The 26442-nt window shown below is 37.1% G+C and overlaps 1 protein-coding gene across 1 annotated transcript in view; it reads right to left on the bottom strand.

Moving 5' to 3' along the window:
• Window positions 1-26442, bottom strand: part of LOC124776742 (cyclin-D1-binding protein 1 homolog) — a 100085-nt gene that overhangs the window by 8305 nt on the left and 65338 nt on the right. The window contains exon 5 of the mRNA XM_047251866.1: window positions 12215-12511. Coding sequence (XP_047107822.1) covers window positions 12215-12511 — 297 coding nt within the window. The remainder of the gene's footprint in view (window positions 1-12214; window positions 12512-26442) is intronic.

The following is a 26442-nucleotide window of genomic DNA, read 5'->3' as shown; positions in this document are numbered from 1 at the left end:
AAGAGAATATCATGATCTACACAATTGAAAGCCTTGGAGATATAAAAAGGTGTATTATTATTATTTCTTTCCTTTCTCAGACGTTATGTCAGGTTAAAAATGGAAAGTGACGCGGACCTTGATCAAGTGTGGCTTTCTTTTAACTGTATGGCATATGTTACATTGCATTTAGGAACTTTCGGGTAATTGAACATGTATCAATAATTACAGATTTCTGTAGTAGTATATATACACTCCTGGAAATTGAAATAAGAACACCGTGAATTCATTGTCCCAGGAAGGGGAAACTTTATTGACACATTCCTGGGGTCAGATACATCACATGATCACACTGACAGAACCACAGGCACATAGACACAGGCAACAGAGCATGCACAATGTCGGCACTAGTACAGTGTATATCCACCTTTCGCAGCAATGCAGGCTGCTATTCTCCCATGGAGACGATCGAAGAGATGCTGGATGTAGTCCTGTGGAATGGCTTGCCATGCCATTTCCACCTGGCGCCTCAGTTGGACCAGCGTTGGTGCTGGACGTGCAGACTGCGTGAGACGACGGTTCATCCAGTCCCAAACATGCTCAATGGGGGACAGATCCGGAGATCTTGCTGGCCAGGGTAGTTGACTTACACCTTCTAGAGCACGTTGGGTGGCACGGGATACATGCAGACGTGCATTGTCCTGTTGGAACAGCAAGTTCCCTTGCCGGTCTAGGAATGGTAGAACGATGGGTTCGATGACGGTTTGGATGTACCGTGCACTATTCAGTGTCCCCTCGACGATCACCAGTGGTGTACGGCCAGTGTAGCAGATCGCTCCCCACACCATGATGCCGGGTGTTGGCCCTGTGTGCCTAGGTCGTATGCAGTCCTGATTGTGGCGCTCACCTGCACGGCGCCAAACACGCATACGACCATCATTGGCACCAAGGCAGAAGCGACTCTCATCGCTGAAGACGACACGTCTCCATTCGTCCCTCCATTCACGCCTGCCGCGACACCACTGGAGGCGGGCTGCACGATGTTGGGGCGTGAGCGGAAGACGGCCTAACGGTGTGCGGGACCGTAGCCCAGCTTCATGGAGACGGTTGCGAATGGTCCTCGCCGATACCCCAGGAGCAACAGTGTCCCTAATTTGCTGGGAAGTGGCGGTGCGGTCCCCTACGGCACTGCGTAGGATCCTACGGTCTTGGCGTGCATCCGTGCGTCGCTGCGGTCCGGTCCCAGGTCGACGGGCACGTGCACCTTCCGCCGACCAGGGCACGTGCACCTTCCGCCGACCACTGGCGACAACATCGATGTACTGTGGAGACCTCACGCCCCACGTGTTGAGCAATTCGGCGGTACGTCCACCCGGCCTCCCGCATGCCCACTATACGCCCTCGCTCAAAGTCCGTCAACTGCACATACGGTTCACGACCACGCTGTCGCGGCATGCTACCAGTGTTAAAGACTGCGATGGAGCTCCGTATGCCACGGCAAACTGGCTGACACTGACGGCGGCGGTGCACAAATGCTGCGCAGCTAGCGCCATTCGACGGCCAACACCGCGGTTCCTCGTGTGTCCGCTGTGCCGTGCGTGTGATCATTGCTTGTACAGCTCTCTCGCAGTGTCCGGAGCAAGTATGGTGGGTCTGACACACCGGTGTCAATGTGTTCTTTTTTCCATTTCCAGGAGTGTACATTTGGATGTAGCTGTATTGCATTCATGTACTGGTGGATATTGTGTGGTATGACTCCTGTAGTTGATAGTACAATTGGTACAATGTCAACTTTATCCTGATGCCACGTGTCCTGACTTCCTCAGCCAGTTGGATGTATTTTTCAATTTTTTCTCCTGTTTTCTTCTGTATATTTGTTGTATTGGGTACGGATATTTCGATTAGTTGTGTTAATTTCTTCTTTTTATTGGTGAGTATGATGTCAGGTTTGTTATGTGGTGTTGTTTTATCTGTTATAATGGTTCTGTTCCAGTATAATTTGTATTCATCATTCTCCAGTACATTTTGTGGCGCATACTTGTATGTGGGAACATGTTGTTTTATAAGTTTATGTTGTAAGGCAAGCTGTTGCTGTATTATTTTTGCTACAGTGTCATGTCTTCTGGGGTATTCTGTATTTGCTAGCATTGTACATCCACTTGTGATGTGATCTACTGTTTCTATTTGTTGTTTGCAAAGTCTGCATTTATCTGTTGTGGTATTGGGATCTTTAATAATATGATTGCTGTAATATCTGGTGTTTATTGTTTGATCCTGTATAGCAATCATGAATCCTTCCGTATCACTGTATGTATTGCCTTTTCTTAGCCATGTGTTGGATGCATCTTGATCGATATGTGGCTGTGTTAGATGATACGGGTGCTTGCCATGTAGGGTTTTCTTTTTCCAATTTACTTTCTTTGTATCTGTTGATGTTATGTGATCTAAAGGGTTGTAGAAGTGGTTAAAAAATAGCAATGGAGTAGACGAAGTATTTATATGAGTGATTGCTTTGTGTATTTTGCTAGTGTCTGCTCGTTCTATAAAGAATTTTCTTAAATTGTCTACCTGTCCATAATGTAGGTTTTTTATGTCGATAAATCCCCTTCCTCCTTCCTTTCTGCTTAATGTGAATCTTTCAGTTGCTGAATGTATGTGATGTATTCTATATTTGTGGCATTGTGATCGTGTAAGTGTATTGAGTGCTTCTAGGTCTGTGTTACTCCATTTCACTACTCCAAATGAGTAGGTCAATATTGGTATAGCATAAGTATTTATAGCTTTTGTCTTGTTTCTTGCTGTCAGTTCTGTTTTCAGTATTGTTGTTAGTCTTTGTCTATATTTTTCTTTTAGTTCTTCTTTAATATTTGTATTATTTATTCCTATTTTTTGTCTGTATTCTAGATATTTATAGGCATCTGTTTTTTCCATCGCTTCTATGCAGTCGCTGTGGTTATCCAATATGTAATCTTCTTGTTTAGTGTGTTTTCCCTTGACTACGCTATTTTTCTCACATTTGTCTGTTCCAAAAGCCATATTTATATCATTGCTGAATATTTCTGTTATCTTTAGTAATCGGTTGAGTCGCTGGTTTGTTGCTGCCAGTAGTTTTAGATCATCCATGTATAGCAGATGTGTGATTTTGTGTGGGTATGTTCCAGTAATATTGTATCCATAATTTGTATTATTTAGCATGTTGGATAGTGGGTTCAGAGCAAGGCAGAACCAGAAAGGACTTAATGAGTCTCCTTGGTATATTCCACGCTTAATCTGTATTGGCTGTGATGTGATATTATTTGAATTTGTTTGGGTATTAAGTGTGGTTTTCCATTTTTTCATTACTATGTTTAGGAACTGTATCAATTTAGGATCTACTTTGTATATTTCCAATATTTGTAGTAACCATGAGGGGGGTACACTATCAAAAGCGTTTTGGTAATCACTGTATGCATAGTGTAGCAACCTTTGTTTAGTTTTAGCTTGATATGTCACCTCTGCATCTATTATCAGTTGCTCTTTACATCCTCGTGCTCCTCTGCAACAGCCTTTTTGTTCTTCATTTATAATTTTGTTCTGTGTTGTATGTGTCATTAATTTCTGTGTAATGACTGAAGTTTAGGCATGTTATGGGGCAATATTTAGCTGGGCTTGTTGTGTCTGCTTGATCTTTAGGTTTCAGATAAGTTATTCCATGTGTAAGTGTATCAGGGAATGTGTATGGCTCTGCAATGTAACTGTTAAATAATTTAGTTAGATGTAAATGTGTTGAGGTGAATTGCTTTAGCCAGAAATTTGCTATTTTATCTTTTCCAGGGGCTTTCCAATTGTGAGTAGAATTAATTGCTTGGGTGACTTCATGTTGCAAAATTATGACTTCCGGCATTTGTGGTATCATCTTGTATGTGTGTTTCTGCTTGATCCACCGTGCATGTCTGTTATATTGTACCGGGTTTGACCATATGTTGCTCCAGAAGTGTTCCATGTCTGTTATGTTTGGTGGATTGTCTATTTTAATGTGTGTGTTATCTATTGTCTGCTAAAATTTCTTTTGGTTTGTGTTGAATGTTTGGTTTTGTTTCCTTCTATTTTCACTTTTTTTGTATCTTCTAAGTCGTTTGGCCAATGCTTGTAATTTCTGCTTCTTTTCATCTAATTGCTCTATCACTTCTTGTTGTGAGATTTTATCTAACCTTTTTTGTTTTTTGTTTCATATTTCATTTCTTATAAATTGTGTTAGCTGTCCGATGTCTTTTTTTCAGTTTTCCTATTCTGATCTGTAGCCAGTGTTGCCATGCTGATTTTGTGGGTTTCTTCTGTGTGTTGGTTGGTTCTGATCTCTGCCTAGTGTGTATATTTAGTGTAGTGAGTGCTCCTATATAAACCAGTAGTTGTAACTCTTCTGTAGTTGAATTTTCATTTATTTTGTTGTCTATGATTGTGTTGATTGTTGTTGTTGTTGTTGTTTCGACTTGTGGGTTATTTGGTGGTCTATGCAAGAATGGTCTAATGTCTGTATTTGTGTCTTTGTATTCTATATGTGTCAGCTGAAATTTTTCTTCTATATCTAACATGTGTGTTACTTCGTGTTCTATTTGTGGTTGTTCTGGTGGCTGTCTTAAGATTTCATTTTCCTCTGATTGTTTAATTGATGCGTGTTGTTCTTTGTTTGTTTGCTCTGGCATGTTTGAGTCCATTACTGTATTTTCTTCTTCTTCTGATTGCACATTATTTTGTTCCAGTATTTGTTGTACTTGTTGTTTGATGTTTTCTTATTCTGAATGGGGTGTCCTGTTATTTTTTATTATTACATGGATCTGATCTGCTAGTCGTTGTTCTGTTAAAAATTTTAATTCTGGGTATCTGGTAATAAATGTTGTGTATACTTGTGATCTGTATCCAGTTGTGTTGGTTCCTAAGTTTGTTGCTTGGTAATAACAGAACATGAGGTGTTGGTTAACTGCATCTGACCATCTCATCCTCTGTCTTTGTTTTCCTCCTAGAGTGGTTGCAAGAAGCATATCCTGCAAAACACCTCTATTTGGATTCAAATCATTTTCCATGTGGCTAGCAATGTCGTTACCATTGTGGACGGGCATAGGGTTCAAGCGTCGTTCCCGACCATGACAGCGCTTGTCTGAGGCTTCATTAGTTCTGTCCTGAACCAACTAATCACACTCCAAGGGGGGTTAGCCCTATTAGTGGTTTGTTCTTTTCGTCGCCTTTTACGACTGGCGGAACATACCAGATGCCTATTCTTTTCCCGGGCCTCCACAGGTTTTATTATAATAATAATAATAATAATAATAATAATAATAATAAAGCCCGTGGAGGCCCGGGAAAAGAATAGGCCTCCGGTATGTTCTGCCAGTCGTACAAGGAGACGAAAAGAACAAACCACTAATAGGGCTAACCCCCCTTTTTAGTGTGATTACTTGGTTCAGGACAGAACTAAAGAAGCCTCGGACAAGTGCCGTCATGGTCGGGGCCGACGCTTGAACCCTATGCCCGCCCACAATGGTAACGACATTGCTAGCCAACTGGAAAATGATTTAAATCCAAATAGAGGTGTTTTGCAGGATATGCTTCCTGCAACCACCCTAGAAGGAAAACAAAGACAGAGGATGAGATGGTCAGATGAAGTTAATCGAAACCTCATGTTCTGTTATTACCAAGCAACAAACCTAGGAACCAACACAACTGGATATAGATCACAAGTATAAACAACATTTATTACCAGATACCCGGAATTAAAATTTTAACAGAACAACAACTAGCTGATCAGATCTGTGTAATAATAAAAAATAACAGGATAGCCCAGTCAGAATTAGAAAACATGAAACAACAAGTACAACGAACACTGGAACAAAATAATGTGCAATTAGAAGAAGAAGAAAATACAGTAATGGACTCAAACATCCCAGTAAAGGACTCAAACATCCCAGAGCAAACAAACAAAGACCAACACGCATCAATTAAACAATCAGAGGAAAACGAAATCTTAAGACAGCCACCAGAACAAGCACAAATAGAACACTAAGTGACACACATGTTAGATATAGAAGACAATTTTCAGCTGACATATATAGAATACAAAGACACAAATACAGCCATTAGACCATTCTTGCATAGACCGCCAAATAACCCACAAGGCGAAACAACAATAAAAACTATCAACAAAATCATACACAACAAAATAAATGAAAACACAACTATGGAAGAGTTACAACTACTGGTTTATATAGGAGCACTCACTACACTAAATATACACACTAGGCAGAGATCAGAACCAACCAACACACAGAAGAAACCCACAAAACCAGCATGGCAACACAGGCTACAGATCAGAATAGAAAAACTGAGAAAAGACATCGGACAGCTAACACAATTTATAAGAAATGAAATGTCAGAAAAAAAAACGAAAAAGGTTAGGTAAAATCTCACAACAAGAAGCATTAGAGCAATTAGATGAAAAGAAGCACAAGTTACAAGCATTGGCCAAACGACTTAGAAGATACAAAAAAAGTGAAACTAGAAGGGAACAAAACCAAACATTCAACACAAACCAAAAGAAATTTTACCAGACAATAGATAACACACACATTAAAATAGACAATCCACCAAACATAACAGACATGGAACACTTCTGGAGCAACATATGGTCAAACCCGGTACAACATAACAGGCATGCACGGTGGATAAAAGCAGAAACAGACTCATACAAGATGATACCACAAATGCCTGAAGTGATGATTTTGCAACATGAAGTCACCCAAGCAATTAATTCTACGCACAATTGGAAAGCCCCTGGAAATGATAAAATAGCAAATTTCTGGCTAAAGAAGTTCACCTCAACACATTTACATCTAACTAAATTATTTAACAGTTACATTGCAGACCCATACACATTCCGTGATACACTTACACATGGAATAACCTATCTGAAACATGAAGATCAAGCAGACACAACAAGCCCAGCTAAATATTGCCCCATAACATGCCTACCAACAATATACAAAATATTAACTTCAGTCATTACACAGAAATTAATGACACATACAAGACAGAACAAAATTACAAATGAAGAACAAAAAGGCTGCTGCAAAGGAGCACGAGGATGTAAAGAGCAACTGATAATAGACACAGAGGTGACATATCAAGCTAAAACTAAACAAAGGTCGCTACACTACGCATACATTGATTATCAGAAAGCTTTTGATAGTGTACCCCACTCATGGTTACTACAAATATTGGAAATATACAAAGTAGATCCTAAATTGATACAGTTCCTAAACATAGTAATGAAAAAATGGAAAACCACACTTAATATCCAAACAAATTCAAATAATATCACATCACAGCCAATACAGATTAAGCATGGAATATACCAAGGAGACTCATTAAGTCCTTTCTGGTTCTGTCTTGCTCTGAACCCACTATCCAACATGCTAAATAATACAAATTATGGATATAATATTACTGGAACATACCCACACAAAATCACACATTTGCTATACATGGATGATCTAAAACTACTGGCAGCAACAAACCAGCGACTCAACCAATTACTAAAGATAACAGAAGTATTCAGCAATGATATAAATATGGCTTTTGGAACAGACAAATGTAAGAAAAATGGCATAGTCAAGGGAAAACACACTAAACAAGAAGATTACACATTGAATAACCACAGTGACTCCATAGAAGCGATGGAAAAAACAGATGCCTATAAATATCTAGGATACAGGCAAAAAATAGGAATAGGTAATACAAATATTAAAGAAGAACTAAAAGAAAAATTTAGACAAAGACCAACAAAAATACTGAAAACAGAATTGACAGCAAGAAACAAGACAAAAGCTATAAATACTTATGCTATACCAATATTGACCTACTCATTTGGAGTAGTGAAATGGAGTAACACAGACCTAGAAGCACTCAATACACTTACACGATCACAATGCCACAAATATAGAATACATCACATACATTCAGCAACTGAAAGATTCACATTAAGCAGAAAGGAAGGAGGAAGGGGATTTATCGACATAAAAAACCTACATTATGGACAGGTGGACAATTTAAGAAAATTCTTTATAGAACGAGCAGAAACTAGCAAAATACACAAAGCAATCACTCATATAAATACATCGGCTACACCACTGCAATTACATAACCACTTCTACAAACCTTTAGATCACATAACATCAACAGATACGAAGAAAGTAAATTGGAAAAAGAAAACACTACATGGCAAGCACTCGTATCATCTAACACAGCCACACATCGATCAAGACGCATCCAACACATGGCTAAGAAAAGGCAATATATACAGTGAGACGGATGGATTCATGATTGCAATACAGGATCAAACAATAAACACCAGATATTACAGCAAGCATATTATTAAAGATCCCAATACCATAACAGATAAATGCAGACTTTACAAACAACAAATAGAAACAGTAGATCACATCACAAGTGGATGTACAATACTAGCAAATACAGAATACACCAGAAGACATGACAATGTAGCAAAAATAATACATCAACAACTTGCCATAAAACATAAACTAATAAAACAACACGTTCCCACATACAAGTATGCACCACAAAATGTACTGGAGAATGATGAATACAAATTATACTGGAACAGAACCATTATAACAGATAAAACAACACCACATAACAAACCTGACATCATACTCACCAATAAAAAGAAGAAATTAACACAACTAATCGAAATATCCATACCCAATACAACAAATATACAGAAGAAAACAGGAGAAAAAAATTGAAAAATACATCCAACTAGCTGAGGAAGTCAAGGATATGTGGCATCAGGATAAAGTTGACATTATACCGATTATACTAGTAACTACAGGAGTCATACCACACAATATCCACCAGTACATCAACGCAATACAGCTACATCCAAATGTATATACACAACTACAGAAATCCGTAATTATTGATACATGTTCAATAACCCGAAAGTTCCTAAATGCAATGTAACATATACCGTACAGTTAAAAGGAAGTCACGCTTGATCTAGGTCTGCGTCACTTTTATTTTTGACCAGACATTATTATTATTATTATTATTATTATTACTACTACTACTACTACTACTACTATTTAAGGTTCGTACTATTTGAGGAGTGAATGTATAAAAAGAATTCTCAGCCGAACAACGTTTCTCGAATCCAAACTCTGATACACTAAGGAAATTGTTTCCGCATAAGTGTGCAACTGTTCTTCAGTACATTACTTTTATGAATATTTTGGAAAAAGCTGTCAGTATGGAAACTGGACAATAATTGTTTACTTCTGTCTTGTCACCTTTCTTATGAAGTGGTTTAACAATTGCATATTTTAACCTGCTTCGAAAAATTCCCTGTGCCAGTGGTGCATATATCACTACGGACATTACTTATTAAGTTGAACAACTTTTCAAAATTCTGTCTGAAATACCATCAACTTCGCAAAAGCTTTTGTTTTTTAGAATTTTTAGAAATGTATAATTGCCGTGAAGGACGTTGAGTTAACTTTTAGTTGTTTAAAGTTTTGAGGAATGACATTTTTAATATATTATATTGCTAATTCAACTGAACTATTTAAGCCTATATTTACTGCTATATTTAGAAAGTGATTATTTAAAGTACTTGCAACATGTGAATTATCAGTCACAATATTGTCATTTAGTTTCATTGTTACAGAATCTTGTAGAATAACTAACTGTCCTGTCTCCCATTTGACAATGTCCCATACGTTTTAATCTTATTATCTGCATTATTTATTTATTTATTTTATTATACCAAGTATCAACTGTTATCTGCTTTATTTATTTATTTATTTATTTTATTACCGCCAAATGGGGTGATTTCAGACACCGGGCCGAATTCGGACACTATGGCTTATTTGCTCTTTGCCACAGCATAGAAAGAAAGAGTTACTTATTTTAACATCTGCGCGCCAGTTATTTTAAGCGCAAGAATGCATTTATCACTTTCCACAACTTTTATTTTGCGTCAATTGTTTCCCTAGGTGAATAACTGACGAACAGTCTCAGTATTAAAAATCCATGCATTATTGTAAAGCGGAAGCTTTCTATTGTTGCGCTGAACGGGACGTTATTGTAACCGTAATTGTCAATACGCTCAGTTGCTAACAGCATTGAGACAGTTTCTTGTACAAGTTTGTCGAGTTTCTCGTGCAAGGTTATAAAATAACGAGGGTTGTTGTAAAACTGTGTACTGTCTGGGGTGATTTTGGACAATGCCAAGAATGTATAAGAGCAGGAGAGGTGCTACAGTATGGTGTAATTATGATCCAAAACTTTTAGATAAAGCGGTTCGTGATATTCAGAGTGGTAAATTATCGTACAGAAAAGTGAGTGATTTGTACGGTATACCTAAATCAACCCTAGAAAATAAAGTGCAGGAAGTACATCCGAAAAAAATGGGAGGACAGCCAGTGCTAAATAAATAAGAAAAAGAAGAAGAAGAAATGTTGAAGCAAGGTATCTTGAGGGCTGCACATTGGGGATTTCCCTTCACTAAATTGGATATTATATATTTATTTAAAGGCTACCTTGATAAATCTGGCCGAAAAGAGAAGAAATTTCATAATAATCTGCCAGGAGAAGAATGGGTGCATTTATTTCTCAAACAACAGTCAGAAGATCTTTCCGTTCACTTAAGCGAAAATATTAAACGAGCTTGTGCAGAAGTGAACAAAGAGACTGTTAAGATGTTTTTCTCCAATATCAAGGCAAAGCTGGAAAATTTCCCACCATGTGTAAAATGTCAGTAAGTGTCCGAATTCGCCCTCTATAAACTGTAACTTCCGACAGATATTTAAAAAACGCATGTGTCCGAAATCACCCCAATATCCATGGGGTGACTTCGGACACTTTAACTGCCTCAGATAAATAGACCTACACATAGACTTTCTGGTTATGGGATATTTTATTCGTTACACATATACCCTACCACTTCCATAACAATCAATTTAATCTAACAACTTATACAAAAGTTACAATCAAAATAATGACAAAACCGTCCGAAATCACCATGTTTGACGGTATATCAAGTATCAACCATCATACAGTGTACACTACATACGTAACTATGAAACTCGCATATCATCTTAGTTACTAGTTATGAGTTGTGAATGGCGCGCGTGTGTGTGTCTGTGTGTGTGTGTGTGTGTGTGTGTGTGTGTGTGTGTGTGTGTGTGTCTAGATCTCATTTTCCTTTGCCTCAAGTTTCAGAAATACTTCATAAAACTCTACTACCACCTGTGCAAAATGTGGTTTCATACAAATATTTTTCACCTTATATTTATTTTACGCAGTATATTTGCCATCTAATCTGTAATTTACACCACTTCTACTCAATTTGTTTCATATTTTCCTTTCAAGACTGAAACTGAAGTTTAGAAAGAGATGAGCTTTGACAATGTTTTCATCTTATTTTCATGTCTGCCAAGTTTACTTTCTTCTCCCTCTCCCTCTCCCCCTCGCCCACCTCTTTCCTGCTTCAAACATCAGTACAGCCTAAGGTGTATCAGTCTAACTAAGATATGTTGGTTTTGTATTTCCACATTGCTTCAATTATCTTCTTTATAATGTCTTCAGGCCAATAGCTGATATTCACAATACATAAACATCGTTCTTCAGTGAGAAAAAAGAAGAGTACTTCTTGTTTGCCAGTTATTACTACTGATCCTCGAAACCCTGTTACAAACAATAGTAGCTATCCATTACGAAATTTGTTTTGCTCCTGCTTTTCTCAATTTCCTATTCAATTTTCATGGGAAATTAGAAGTTTTCTGTGACTAAGTACTTACTGAAAGGGGGGATAACGATACACAACAGATATTTAGCCTACAGATCAACAATGTAGGAAAAGATGGATTGCTACTTTTTGTAAAGAAAACAATTTAAGTTGTAGATGGTCATAATTAAAAGACACTTACATAAAGCTTTTGGCCGCAGCCTTCACCAACAAAAGAAACACACACCACACATACACACACAAGTAAGCACACCTCACGCACGCATGACCGCCAACTCCAGCAGCTCAGGCCGGAATGTTGTTGATATTCCTACCTGGAGTTCCCATTATTTGATTTGCCTACATATCATTTAGTTTGCTTTCAGTTATTATCATCACTGTAAATTGACCTAAAATGTGGTACATACAAGAGAATGTCACATTTCCTCATAAGCTTACCTCTGTTTTAACAGCATTCCTGTTCATTGGTGGGTACACGGAAGACACAAAGTCATCCACTATGGGGCTCAGTCCCTGCACTAAAGTTGCTAAATCATCTAGCTGTGCAATATTCTGATCTGTTTCACAGTTTGAATTCAATCTGGCAGCTGAGCCAATCCTCTTCACACACTTCTGAGCTGTTTTCACTAAACCAACACAAGGAGGTAATAATTCTCTGTCTTGATTGTTCCAGTTAACAGTGTTATCCACTTCCTCACCAACATTTGTCTCGCCTGCCCAGTCAGCTTTCACTTCCTGAAACACAACAAATCATCGTCACCAAAGATATCATATGCACCCTTTTCTATTCATTCACATATTCTTTAGCCATTTCAGAGAACAAAGTGGATACAGAATTTGGCTACAGAATGAGCAAGAATTAAACAACTAATTTTATTACAATTTTAATAACAATTAAATGGGCCTTGCATAGTCAAAAAAACTTATCTTGTATACATTCACAAATGTGTTTTGTATTACTGTTATTTGTTTGAGGTTCACTTTAGGCAGCATGCAACAAATGGAGTTCGACACACAAAATCCCTACGTCACAGCAAATGCTGCATCAAGCTACAAATGCTGTATGTGGCACCCCAGAGTACTCAAGTCTTCTATAAAACCACAGATGAGCAAATAACAATATAAGCGAAGAACAGAGTTTAATTCATGTAAAACTTTTCGTTTAGTATAAGCTTAACCACTGCTCAAAGCACATGTTTGTACTCGCTTATATTAAGTGCCTTGCTATTGCTGACGTATAGTAATAATTATACGGACACCTGAGGAAGCTAGCCATGCCACTGAGAAAATTCAAGAGACTGCCATCAAGACCAGACTCAAAATTTCTTATGAAGAAACACAGTACACAGACTCCCAAGACCCCAAACCTGGCATCACTTGCAATGAAGTGTGGCAATATTGCACAAGTTAAACAATTTCAGTATATAGGCACAATTATTGGAAACAGTATCAATGGAAGTGCAGATAAGAAAGCAAATGTATAAAAATTGTGTACAACCTACACAATTACCTGGAATATATACCACAAAAAGTCGCTGTCCATCAAAGCGAAACTATCACTACCACACAGTCATTCGTACAGCACTCAACGCTACTGGTACGTCAACAGTAACTACCAGTATCAAAGACATCACGAATATTGAAAGACAAATACTGAAAAAAATATTTGGACCAAAAATTCAAGATGATATATGGATGTGCGAAAACTGTTTGCTGATTGAGTGGTACACCTCGCTGGCCGGTGTGGCCGAGCGGTTCTAGGCGCTTCAGTCTGGAACCGCGCGACCACTACGGTCGCAGGTTCGAATCCTGCCTCGGGCATGGATGTGTGTGATGTCCTTAGGTTAGTTAGGTTTAAGTAGTTCTAAGTTCTAGGGGACTGATGACCTCAGATGTTAAGTCCCATAGTGCTCAGAGCCATTTGAACCATTTTTGGTACACCTCAATTGTACAGAAAAGACGTATGACACTATTGTCATACAGCATGAATAGACAACTCTTGTTTGACCAAAAAAAATCTTAATCCAAAATATCTTGGCTGGTTGACACCCACAGTGAGCTCAAAGAAATCAGTATTCACCTACTGTTGGCTACATGGACTACATACAGGCAGAAAATCAGTACACACAACTTCATTCCCGAGAACCCCACAGGAATTTGAAACTAAAAAATGCATGGATGCAAGGAAGAAGAGAGGCTTAAAGTGAAAAGATGAGAAGTTTGGGAACATAAGAAGAATAAGAAAACAGTGCTAAGTGAAGACTCTATGAAAAAATAATAATAATAATAATTCCCGTGGAGGCCTGGGAAAAGAATAGGCCTCCGGTATGTTCTGCCAGTCGTAAAAGGCAATGAAAAGAACAAACCACTAATACGGCTAACCCCCCTTTTAGTGTGATTAGTTGGTTCAGGACAGAACTAAAGAAGCCTCGGACATGCGCCGTCATGGTCGGGGACGACGCTTGAACCCTATGCCCGCCCACAATGGTAATGACACTGCTAGCCAACTGGAAAATGATTCAAATCCAAACAGAGGTGTTTTGCAGGATTTGCTTCCTGCAACCACCCTAGAAGGAAAACAAAGACAGAGGATGAGATGGTCAGATGAAGTTAATCGACACCTCATGTTCTGTTATTACCAAGCAACAAACCTAGGAACCAACACAACTGGATACAGGTCACAAGTATACACATTTATTACCAGATACCCAGAATTAAAATTTTTAACAGAACAACGACTAGCTAATCAGATCCGTGTAATAATAAAAAATAACAGGATAGCCCAGTCAGAATTAGAAAACATCAAACAACAAGTACAACAAATACTGGAACAAAATAATGTGCAATCAGAAGAAGAAGAAGAAGAAGAAAATACAGTAATGGACTCAAACATCCCAGAGCAAACAAACAAAGAACAACACGCATCAATTAAACAGTCAGAGGAAAACGAAATCTTAAGACAGCCACCAGAACAAGCACAAATAGAACACGAAGTGACACACGTTAGATATAGAAGAAAAATTTCAGCTGACACATATAGAATACAAAGACACAAATACAGCCATTAGACCATTCTTGCATAGACCGCCAAATAACCCACAAGTTGAAACAACAATAAAAACTATCAACACAATCATACACAACAAAATAAATGAAAACACAACTATGGAAGAGTTACAACTACTGGTTTATATAGGAGCACTCACTACACTAAATATACACACTAGGCAGAGATCAGAACCAACCAACACACAGAAGAAACCCACAAAACCAGCATGGCAACACAGGCTACAGATCAGAATAGAAAAACTGAGAAAAGACATCGGACAGCTAACACAATTTATAAGAAATGAAATGTCAGAAAAAAAACGAAAAAGGTTAGGTAAAATCTCACAACAAGAAGTGATAGAGCAATTAGATGAAAAGAAGCAGAAATTACAAGCATTGGCCAAACGACTTAGAAGATACAAAAAAAGTGAAAATAGAAGGAAACAAAACCAAACATTCAACACAAACCAAAAGAAATTTTAGCAGACAATAGATAACACACACATTAAAATAGACAATCCACCAAACATAACAGACATGGAACACTTCTGGAGCAACATATGGTCAAACCCAGTACAACATAACAGGCATGCACGGTGGATACCACAAATGCCTGAAGTGATAATTTTGCAACATGAAGTCACCCAAGCAATTAATTCTACTCACAATTGGAAAGCCCCTGGAAAAGATAAAATAGCAAATTTCTGGCTAAAGAAATTCACCTCAACACATTCACATCTAACTAAATTATTTAACAGTTACATTGCAGACCCATACACATTCCCTGATACACTTACACATGGAATAACTTATCTGAAACCTAAAGATCAAGCAGACACAACAAGCCCAGCTAAATATTGCCCCATAACATGCCTAAACTTCAGTCATTACACAGAAATTAATGACACATACAACACAGAACAAAATTATAAATGAAGAACAAAAAGGCTGTTGCAAAGGAGCACGAGGATGTCAAGAGCAACTGATAATAGATGCAGAGGTGACATATCAAGCTAAAACTAAACAAAGGTCGCTACACTATGCATACATTGATTACCAAAAAGCTTTTGATAGTGTACCCCACTCATGGTTACTACAAATATTGGAAATATACAAAGTAGATCCTAAATTGATACAGTTCCTAAACATAGTAATGAAAAAATGGAAAACCACACTTAATATCCAAACAAATTCAAATAATATCACATCACAGCCAATACAGATTAAGCATGGAATATACCAAGGAGACTCATTAAGACCTTTCTGGTTCTGCCTTGCTCTGAACCCACTACCCAACATGCTAAATAATACAAATTATGGATACAATATTACTGGAACATACCCACACAAAATCACACATCTGCTACACATGGATGATCTAAAACTACTGGCAGCAACAAACCAGCGACTCAACCGATTACTAAAGATAACAGAAGTATTCAGCAATGATATAAATATGGCTTTTGGAACAGACAAATGTAAGAAAAATAGCATAGTCAAGGGAAAACACACTAAACAAGATTACATATTGGATAACCACAGCGACTGCATAGAAGCGATGGAAAAAAACAGATGCCTATAAATATCTAGGATACAGACAAAAAATAGGAATAGATAATACAAATATTAAAGAAGAACTAAAAGAAAAATATAGACAAAGACTAACAAAAATACTGAAACAGAATTGACATCAAGAAACAAGACAAAAGCTATAAATACTTATGCTATACCAATATTGACCTACTCATTTGGAGTAGTGAAATGGAGTAACACAGACCTAGAAGCACTCAATACACTTACACGATCACAATGCCACAAATATAGAATACATCACATACATTCAGCAACTGAAAGATTCACATTAAGCAGAAAGGAAGGAGGAAAGGGATTTATCGACATAAAAAACGTACATTATGGACAGGTAGACAATTTAAGAAAATTCTTTATAGAACGAGCAGAAACTAGCAAAATACACAAAGCAATCACTCATATAAATACATCGGCTACACCACTGCAATTACATAACCACTTCTACAACCCTTTAGATCACATAACATCAACAGATACAAAGAAAGTAAATTGGAAAAAGAAAACACTACATGGCAAGCACCCATATCATCTAACACAGCCACACATCGATCAAGACACATCCAACACATGGCTAAGAAAAGGCAATATATACAGTGAGACGGAAGGATTCACGATTGCAATACAGGATCAAACAATAAACACCAGATATTACAGCAAGCATATTATTAAAGATCCCAATACCACAACAGATAAATGCAGACTTTGCAAACAACAAATAGAAACAGTAGATCACATCACAAGTGGATGTACAATACTAGCAAATACAGAATACCTCAGAAGACATGACAATGTAGCAAAAATAATACATCAACAGCTTGCCTTACAACATAAACTTATAAAACAACATGTTCCCACATACAAGTATGCACCACAAAATGTACTGGAGAATGATGAATACAAATTATACTGGAACAGAACCATTATAACAGATAAAACACCACCACATAACAAACCTGACATCATACTCACCAATAAAAAGAAGAAATTAACACAACTAATCGAAATATCCATACCCAATACAACAAATATACAAAAGAAAACAGGAGAAAAAATTGAAAAATACATCCAACTGGCTGACGAAGTCAAGGACTTGTGGCATCAGGATAAAGTTGACATTATACCAATTATACTATCAACTACAGGAGTCATACCACACAATATCCACCAGTACATCAATGCAATACAGCTACATCCAAACTTATATATACAACTACAGAAATCCGTAATTGTTGATAGATCTTCAATTACCCGAAAGTTCCTAATGCAATGTAACATATACCATACAGTTAAAAGGAGGTCACGCTTGATCAAGGTCCGCGTCACCTTCCATTTTTAACCAGACATAACGTCTGAGACAAGAAAGAAATAATAATAATAATAATAATAATAATAATTAATATGTTGCCCATTTCCAAGTTAATTAGCATTGAAGTTAGCCAATCAGGCCATTGTGTGCACAAATGCGGATGCAGGCCATACATAATGTCACAAAACACATTCTTCGTTTGGTTTCCTGAAATCGAACAAGAGAGTGATTGAAAAACTGGACATGGGACAGTAGTACAGATTGACCCTGAGCCAAAAGCTGAGTCGTCTCGTGTGCTGTCAACCAAGCTATGAGAAAACTGACACTAATTCCTACCGTACAACACATTTCGAAGCTTCTCACACTTCTTCTGACCACCCAATATATACAAGGTGTAACAGGTGTATAAATGCAGACATTTTTATATATGGTACCTTAATATGTACACACATCAACGTGTTGCTTTTTTTTGTCTTGTAATGGCCATAATTATTAAGCCTGCAATACTGATACAATGTTGTTCCGTACACCATCCTCCGCTGCCAATAGAAATACCTGCACATCACATTATTCTGTTACACCGTGTGTGTGTGTGTGTGTGTGTGTGTGTGTGTGTGTGTGTGTGTGTGCGCGCGCGCGCGCGCTTTTTTTTGTCTGCATCAAACAGTCTTCCCACTAACACATCACAAACTTTCCTGCATGGTCGTACTGTATCACTGCGTGGTCTCTACCTATTAGTATAAACTAAGCATTTTGCATCCACACTTCAACTCCTGATCTGTTGTCCAGGGAAAAATAAGCATTAATGGCTTGGCCTTGCCACATACATTTTTAGGTTAGTAAGTACCTCCTAGTGTAAGACTCGTAATGGTCATAATTATTAAGCCTGCAATACTGATACAATGTTGTTCCGTACACCATCCTCCGGTGCCAATAGAAATACCTGCACATCACATTATTCTGTTACACACCGTGTGTGTGTGTGTGTGTGTGTGTGTGTGTGTGTGTGTGTGTGTGGGCGCGCAGCGCGCGCGGGCGTGCGCGCGCGCTGCGTGCGTGCGTGCGTGCGTGCGTGCGTGCGCGATCACGCGCGCGCGCACACACCCAAATTTCATCTATATTCAGAAGTAGAAGAATTATTTTAATCAATGAATAATGGAAGGAAAAGCTCTCACTGAATCACTTTCTTGTGGATTTGATTACTGAAAATGTTGAAAAATGAAGTTGTAGTAACTGGAGAAATGGAAGTCTGACATTGATGTACATTACACATGGTTGCTGATTTTGGAAAATCTGGAAAGAAAGAGGGACTTTTTGAGAAGCCAATACTAGTCATTTAATTTTGACATCAACCCAGGTAGAATTTCACCTTCCAGGGAGAATGAGCTCCATGTCTCCTGTGTGGAAGAGAGGACAATGCTAATTAAGCGCCATATCTGTCACACAATGCTGACATCCTACAAACCTGAGAAATATCAATAATGTTTTGTTCTTCATTCAGAGCAGTTCTCAATTTAGACTATTTCTGCAGAGATAACAAATTAAATGATACAGTTTTTCTCTCAAATTGTTAATACTGAACAGTACGAAATTAAACATGAATTCAATACAACTGCATCAATTTGCTCCTGAGTCATTGTAATGTTTGTTTGCAATGCCTGGCAAAATCTTAATATTTTGTGCTCGTTGCCTGAACACATCCACTTTCCGTTGATTCTGAGTCAGAGTTAACTGTTTTACAAAGTTTCCATCTGTAGGTATTGTAGTACGTGTACTACCACTATTCCACTACTACTAGAAACTGAAGACAATAACATGGCTGCCAGTCAAATGTGCACTGAGCAGCATGTACTACAGGATCCCAGGTGACAGTAAAATTATGTAAACTATATAAATAAAAATGTAAATGACCATTTGTTCAAAATCGCGTATCTCAAAGTTCTTCACTGATTTCTTTGAAATTTTGACACAACATTGCATTCGAATACTAGCATGCTTTTATGTTCCTGCTTGAGTGGTATATAAAGATGTATGTCATGATAAAGGGGATAAGTTGTTAGCAAAAGTCTCATGTCCATTTGTTCAGACTCTTAAAACTTCAAAAGTTCTTCACCAAGTCCTTTGAAATTTTGACACAACATTACATTCAAATATGCGCGTATTTTTACAAAGAACTTTCGGAAATTAAAAATTTTGAACAAACGAACATTTACATCTATATAAATAAAAATAGAATAAATACAAAATAAAAAAATGTAAGTACAGGTTTAAGATTTTGAAAAAAATGAAAATTTACATTTATATAAAAAAAACTACACATTTAATGTACAAATATTTGTGTAATAATTACAGAGAAAATCTATATAAAGAAGTAAATCTTAAATCGCAAAAATTCTTCACCGATTGCTTCAAAAATTTGACACATCTTTGCATTCTAATATGTGCGTTTTTATATACCTATTTTTAAATATATATAAATAAATATGTAGCCCATGAATAGAAAACACTTATTGCCAAAAATCTCAAACATTTCTTGACTGATTTACTTCAAATTTTTACACAACACTCTGATGGACACAGACACACATGTGCCCAAACAAGAAAATTGTATTTACGGCTTATTGGCTTATGATTAGATTACTACTACAGAATCCAAATTTGTAATAACAATACACAAGGCTCCAGATCAGAGAGAGGGGGAAACTGGAGATGGACAGAGGGTGGGAGGAAATGGACATAGAAAATGGAAAGGAGGAGACCGATAAAGAAAGTGAGCTGGAGGAGATGGGGGGGGGGGGGGGGAGAGAGGGGGGGGGGACGAGAAGATGGAAAGAGAGACAGGGGGTACAAGCTGATGGGACAGAGGGGGGGAGGGGGGGGGGGAGTAGGAGGAGGAGACGGACGAAGAGGTGGACAGAGATGGAGGGAGTAGGAGTTAGGACGTCTATTCAATTGGCATGCATATTAGAAATGTGTGCTCTCTCTTTTCTTTCTTTTCCACTTACAGCAATGCATGGCTCGGAACAGCAGGAAAACAAGGATAATGGAATGTAGTCAAATCAGGTTAGGTGATGCTAAAGGAATTACATTAGGAAACGAGAACTTAAAAATAATAGACAATAATAGATACAAGAAGACCAAGAGACAAATATAATAACATGATTCGGGGGGATGTAGGCTGCAGCAGTTATTCAGAGATGAAGAGGGTCGCTGAGGATAGAGTAACATGGAGAGCTGTATCAAACCAGTCTTCGGACAGATTCAGAGAGAGTAGAAGGTCAGAGGCAGAACACGGGAAAACATACTGCAGTCCAGAAATTACAAAAGAGTAATAAGCAGTAAATCTGGAATAAGAGGATGACAAATGTGTAGTGTAGTTAATAAGTAGGAGGAAATGCAAAAGAAAACAAGGAAAAATCCAAAGACAGAAAGATATGAAAAGATGAAGACAAAAAAGGAATAGAGTAAATTACTGAATATAAAATGAAATTCTTTTAACAGAGGTTGGTGGGATGTGAGGATATGATTTGTGGAGTTTAGGGAAACTAGTACTGGGTGATAGGTTCCAAATGGCCCATATTGTGTAGCAGGAACTTAGGTATATTATGTCATTCTGAAGGTTTTCCTTTACTATATTCTATCAAAACATCACAAACTTTTTGAAATATTGCAAATGTATGCACAGTATGTACTGTAAATGAGTGCGAATTCAATTTCTGAGTTTAAAGTAATTCTTTGAAGAACTAAAATTATTACATCCACCAGAATTCATTCTACATGCTTATTACACATGTCTTCCTATAAATAATGTTACCTTGTAAGTCAGATAATTTGAACACACATTCTACAGGATTATTATTTAAACAATCTTCTATAACGCTACCTTCACTTCACTGGTTCACTGGTTTCAGGCTCATCTTTATCAAAATTTACAATGAAAATCAACACATGATAGATTGTGGAAAAAAAGGATTACTGACATTTTGGCATGAAGATGCAAAATGCCTGAACGCAAGTAATGCATGTGATAATGACACATCTCACCTGTTCAACGACCTTAATCCCAACAATTATTTTCAATGACCACTGTTAATGATTCTGCTAACATTCCTACAATTATATATTATGAATCAAAAGTTACAGTTGTGATGACATAAATAGCCTGTTATATGATTGAATAATATTTCCACCATTTAACTATACAAACTTCGTTATTTTATATTATTATCATGATTTCGCCCTTAAGCAGTTTTCAAGTACAACAAATGTTGGGTACAATCAGACGTTGTTGAGTGAAGTCATATCAAGATCTACATGAGTATAAAATCACTGAAATGTATGGCAGATAGGTAGCAAACATGTTTTCCAACTATAAAAGAACTGAGCCACAGATTGAGTATAAATACAGTAGTTGTATGTGCAGTGCATCTCTATTATAAAGCAACCCAAAGTTTCATTTTAAATTACATCTAAGAGTAAACGTACATTTTCAGATTAAAAGAACACAAAACACTGCTCACAGTGGTTCTAATTGAAATCATAACGGTAATAATAAATACCAGACAAAAAACAGTAATTAACGGATAACACCCCTGACTCAAATAGTGTTACCATACTGCACAAAAAGATATAAATTTGAAACAGACACACAACTGCTAATTTCAAAACCTTGGAGAACCATTGTGATGGTACAATGGTATGTATGAAATATAGCACTATACTATCAAGTTAATTGCTAAACACAAATGAAAAATCCAGTAAATAAAAAGTTCCATTCAATAAAATGTTATTTAGACTTACTAGGTACCATACTTGACAAAGATATAAAGAAAAATGTAAACCTCTACATAGAAGAAAACATCATTTCATAAAAAAGTCCGTAATTTTTGTTTGGTTTCTCTTTGACGCGGCAATAGCATACACTGTACCCTCAAAATGGGATAACTCTCGTCATTATTTCGTCAGAAACATTGTGGTGCCTCACAAATTGTTTAATTATTTCTAACACATTTGCTGCCTTGTTAAATGTCATGGAAGAATGCTGAGGCTCTTCTGTACCACCCTCATCATCAGTTTCTTCCTCATCCAGTTTCTTCCTGTGATGCACATTGAACTATCTCAGTGATGGTCAGGGGTTCTGTAGTGACAAGGTTTTTATCAATGTCACTTGAAAATCCCTTTGGGAATGGACAATTGTACATTTCAATATGTGCTCAAGAAAGTGGCTCCTCATATTATGAAGCTGAACACTCTCCTCAGAAATGCTACATCCACAAAAGACAGACTTACTGTAATACTACAATTTCTAGCTACTCTAGTTACAGTACCGATACAGCACTAATGCTGCAGTGCACATTGATGAAAATAATACCAGAAACATTTGAAGATATTTATAACGCACTGAAGGAGGAATATTTGAAGGCAAATAAATTTAATGCTACTACAGTCATGAAAAATCTTTATTTCGACAGAAGTTGTAGATTTTCTCCTTTATATTCTCGTGGGTATATGCTAACCGTACTTCACAGATAATAGCACCCACAAATTTTTTATAGCTCTCACTTTTTATTCTGTTTTTTTATTTGGGATGTCATAAGCTACACAGTGCTTCATCTGCTATGAATATTTCTATCAATTTCATTATATATGTGACACACCATGTAAATTTGGGAAGCATACTGATAAACATTGGGTGTCAGACAGCTGCAGTGATGCTAGCACTCCAAGCAGTTGATTCCTCCATACAGTAAAAATAAGACGAACACTTCCTTTGCAGATTAAAACTGTGTGCCAGAACGAGACTTGAACTCAGGACCTTGCCTTTTGCGGGCAAGTGCTCTACCAACTGAGCTACCCAAGCACGACTCACACCCCATCCTCACAGCTTTAATTCCACCAGTACCTCATCTCCTACCTTCCAAACATTACAGAAGTTCTCCTGCAGGAGAGCTTCTATGAAGTTTGGAAGGTAGGAGATGAGGTACTGGCAGAATTAAAGCTGTGAGGACAGGGCGTGAGTTGTGCTTGGGTAGCTCAGTGGTAGAGCACTTTCCCGTGAAAGGCAAAGGTCCCGAGTTCGAGTCTCGGTCCGGCACACAGTTTTAATCTGCCAGGAAGTTTCATATCAGCACACACTCCGCTGTAGAGTGAAAATTTCATTTTAGAACACTTCCTTTGATCAAATCTAAGGCGAGGCGCTAGATTTGATCAAAGAAAATTTGACCAATGCCTAACTTTGACAAAGTTCCTTATTACACTATCAAATTTTATTATAGTCTAATATCAGCCTTACCAATCCACTTCCCAGCATCCCACCTGAAACACTGCATCATAACTTGTGCAAACTGTGGATATTTCACTGGGACACGAAAATATATAGATAAGTGAGAAAAATTTACATATGAAAAACGTATAAATGAAGTTTTACTGTATTCAGTTCTTGTTCAGATCTGGCCATGATCAGTTTAAATCTGTTAATATACATAGTTAATGTTTGAAATGAGATGTGGTTCTATTACTGATATGTGTAATACTGCTGTAATACAGTTTAAAAAAGTGAATGTACATAATTCTGAAGAATTTGGAATTTTATTGTAAGAAGATTTCTATGGAGTATTAATCTGTGAAAAAGTTCTTTGAGATCAAATGAAATTTTTATATGTCCCTTCTCACAAGAATTCATACAAGATCTCCGGATTATTCGCATTATGCTCTTGAGGTCATGTTAACTTTGTTTCACTATAGTTGAGTGAAAGTGATTTTTCAGATATTTTTTCCAAAGTTACCAAACTTTACATCCCTTCTGGATGAAGAAATATAAAGTTAATGGAGAAATAAGCATTCAAGTGAAAGTAAATAATCAGAGGTAATCTATTTGACTCATTTCATCACACTCATGAAAGCACTATGATTAATAATATCTTACAATAACTTGAAACCAAAGCACTCCTTAAAACTTATTATGCAGATTAATTGAATTTATACTTTGTGAATTAATTACAGACTATCTCAAAACTTAAAATGAGTGGACCAGAGATAATTAGCAGTGCCGAGCACTATGGTTACATATATAGCTACATTTATAACAGCGTATACTGAACGTAAATGTGTCACCCATATGCTAGCCAAATTAAATTGTATTTTGGAAGAGAGAGAGAGAGAGAGAGAGAGAGAGAGAGAGAGAGAGAGAGAGAGAGAGAGAGGAGGCAATCTCTATACTGTCTGGATGTCAAACGCCAGCTGTCTGAATGTTCCAAAGATGCTCATATTTCATTTCTTGCTCAAGTACAAAGTACAACATAGCTGCAACAAAATGTCACTAGAGAAAAGCTTTTCAATTCAGTCTATTGCATCACATTTCAAAGACAGAAATAAGTAAAGAACTTTGTATCACACACAAACTAGTAGATTTTGTTTTTAACTACAACCTGGCAGACTATATAGAGTACAGGAATTTGCAGGGACGCCAAAGTTCCATGCTTTGAGATCAAAGATCTACACCAGGTAGTATAGAGAGCATTGGTTTGGGATGACCTATAATGATGGCTAATAACAATTACTCTATATACATTATGCTTCAGAAGTTGGCAACACTAAAGAGAACATGTTGTCATACATGCAAGTTCCTCTGAAATCTCAGTTTCTCTATTATACTGAATGGCTGATTTATTATTTATGCAAAAATAGAACCAGGTGCAGGAATCTCTTCAGTTCCATTTAAGAAATGGACAGTGGTTGAGCTTCATCAACAAAAGGATTTGCTACAGTAAAGATTTGTATAGGAATGGAAACAATTTATGCTAGTCCACTGATGTAAGCAATGTGGAGCAGCAGTTCATGATATGAGAAAGTGAAAAAGCTGGAGAACTAGAATTTCTTAACACAGCAAAGAACGGGACAACTTTTGACAGTAACTGATAGCTTTCACACTAGAAGAATTGATGAAGTGATTCTGCAGAACAGATGTATCACACAACAATCGACAGCTTCCCATTCCAGAATTTTACACAGATGCACAAGACTGAAATTAAACTCAAAGTTCATCAATAACTTCAGTTTTCTTACAATACAGAAGAGAAACTTTTCTTCACAACTTTGTTACTGGAGATCATTCTAGGGTGCATTGTACAAAGTAGACAACCTATCAGTGTGTATAAAATTGAAACAAAGACTAGCCACAAAAGTAATAGCTCAGAAGCGTTTCTCATATCAATTTTCAGAAACTAGAGTAATCTACACAGCGATCATATTGAAAAATTAGCCATGTGCGAGTAGGACAAGTTCTCTGAAGATTTTGCACAAAGTTAATTAGATATATAGACAGTTCACTCATTTTGGGAGTTGAGAAACTCAATGATTTCTACATTTCTGCCTCTTTATCGACACTGACACTTGTGAGATATTGGTCCTGGGAGTTCCAAAAAAAATTTTAATTTGAAGTCAGATAACAAATAATTTGTTTTTTGTGTGATGTAATTACAAATTAACACTTTTTGAATTTTTATTTCCTTTGTGCTGCTTAACCTTGCTTCTGGTAAAATTTCATGATTCCAGGTAAACAGAAATTATGCTACAGGTTTTGATGAATAAGTTTGTGAGTATCAAAATATGTGGCTTATAAATGGCTGTACTTTCAATTGCACTGACTTAGCAGCTTCAATTTTTTACGCTGCGAAGGGATCATGACCTTAGATGTGATAAATTTCAACTTGATGCATCTACC

The sequence above is a fragment of the Schistocerca piceifrons genome, chromosome 2 (genome assembly GCF_021461385.2).
Source record: "Schistocerca piceifrons isolate TAMUIC-IGC-003096 chromosome 2, iqSchPice1.1, whole genome shotgun sequence".
Taxonomy (NCBI): Eukaryota; Metazoa; Arthropoda; class Insecta; order Orthoptera; family Acrididae; genus Schistocerca; species Schistocerca piceifrons.
The sequence above is the reverse complement of the archived record's forward strand: the minus strand, read 5'-3'. Positions and strand labels throughout refer to the sequence as shown.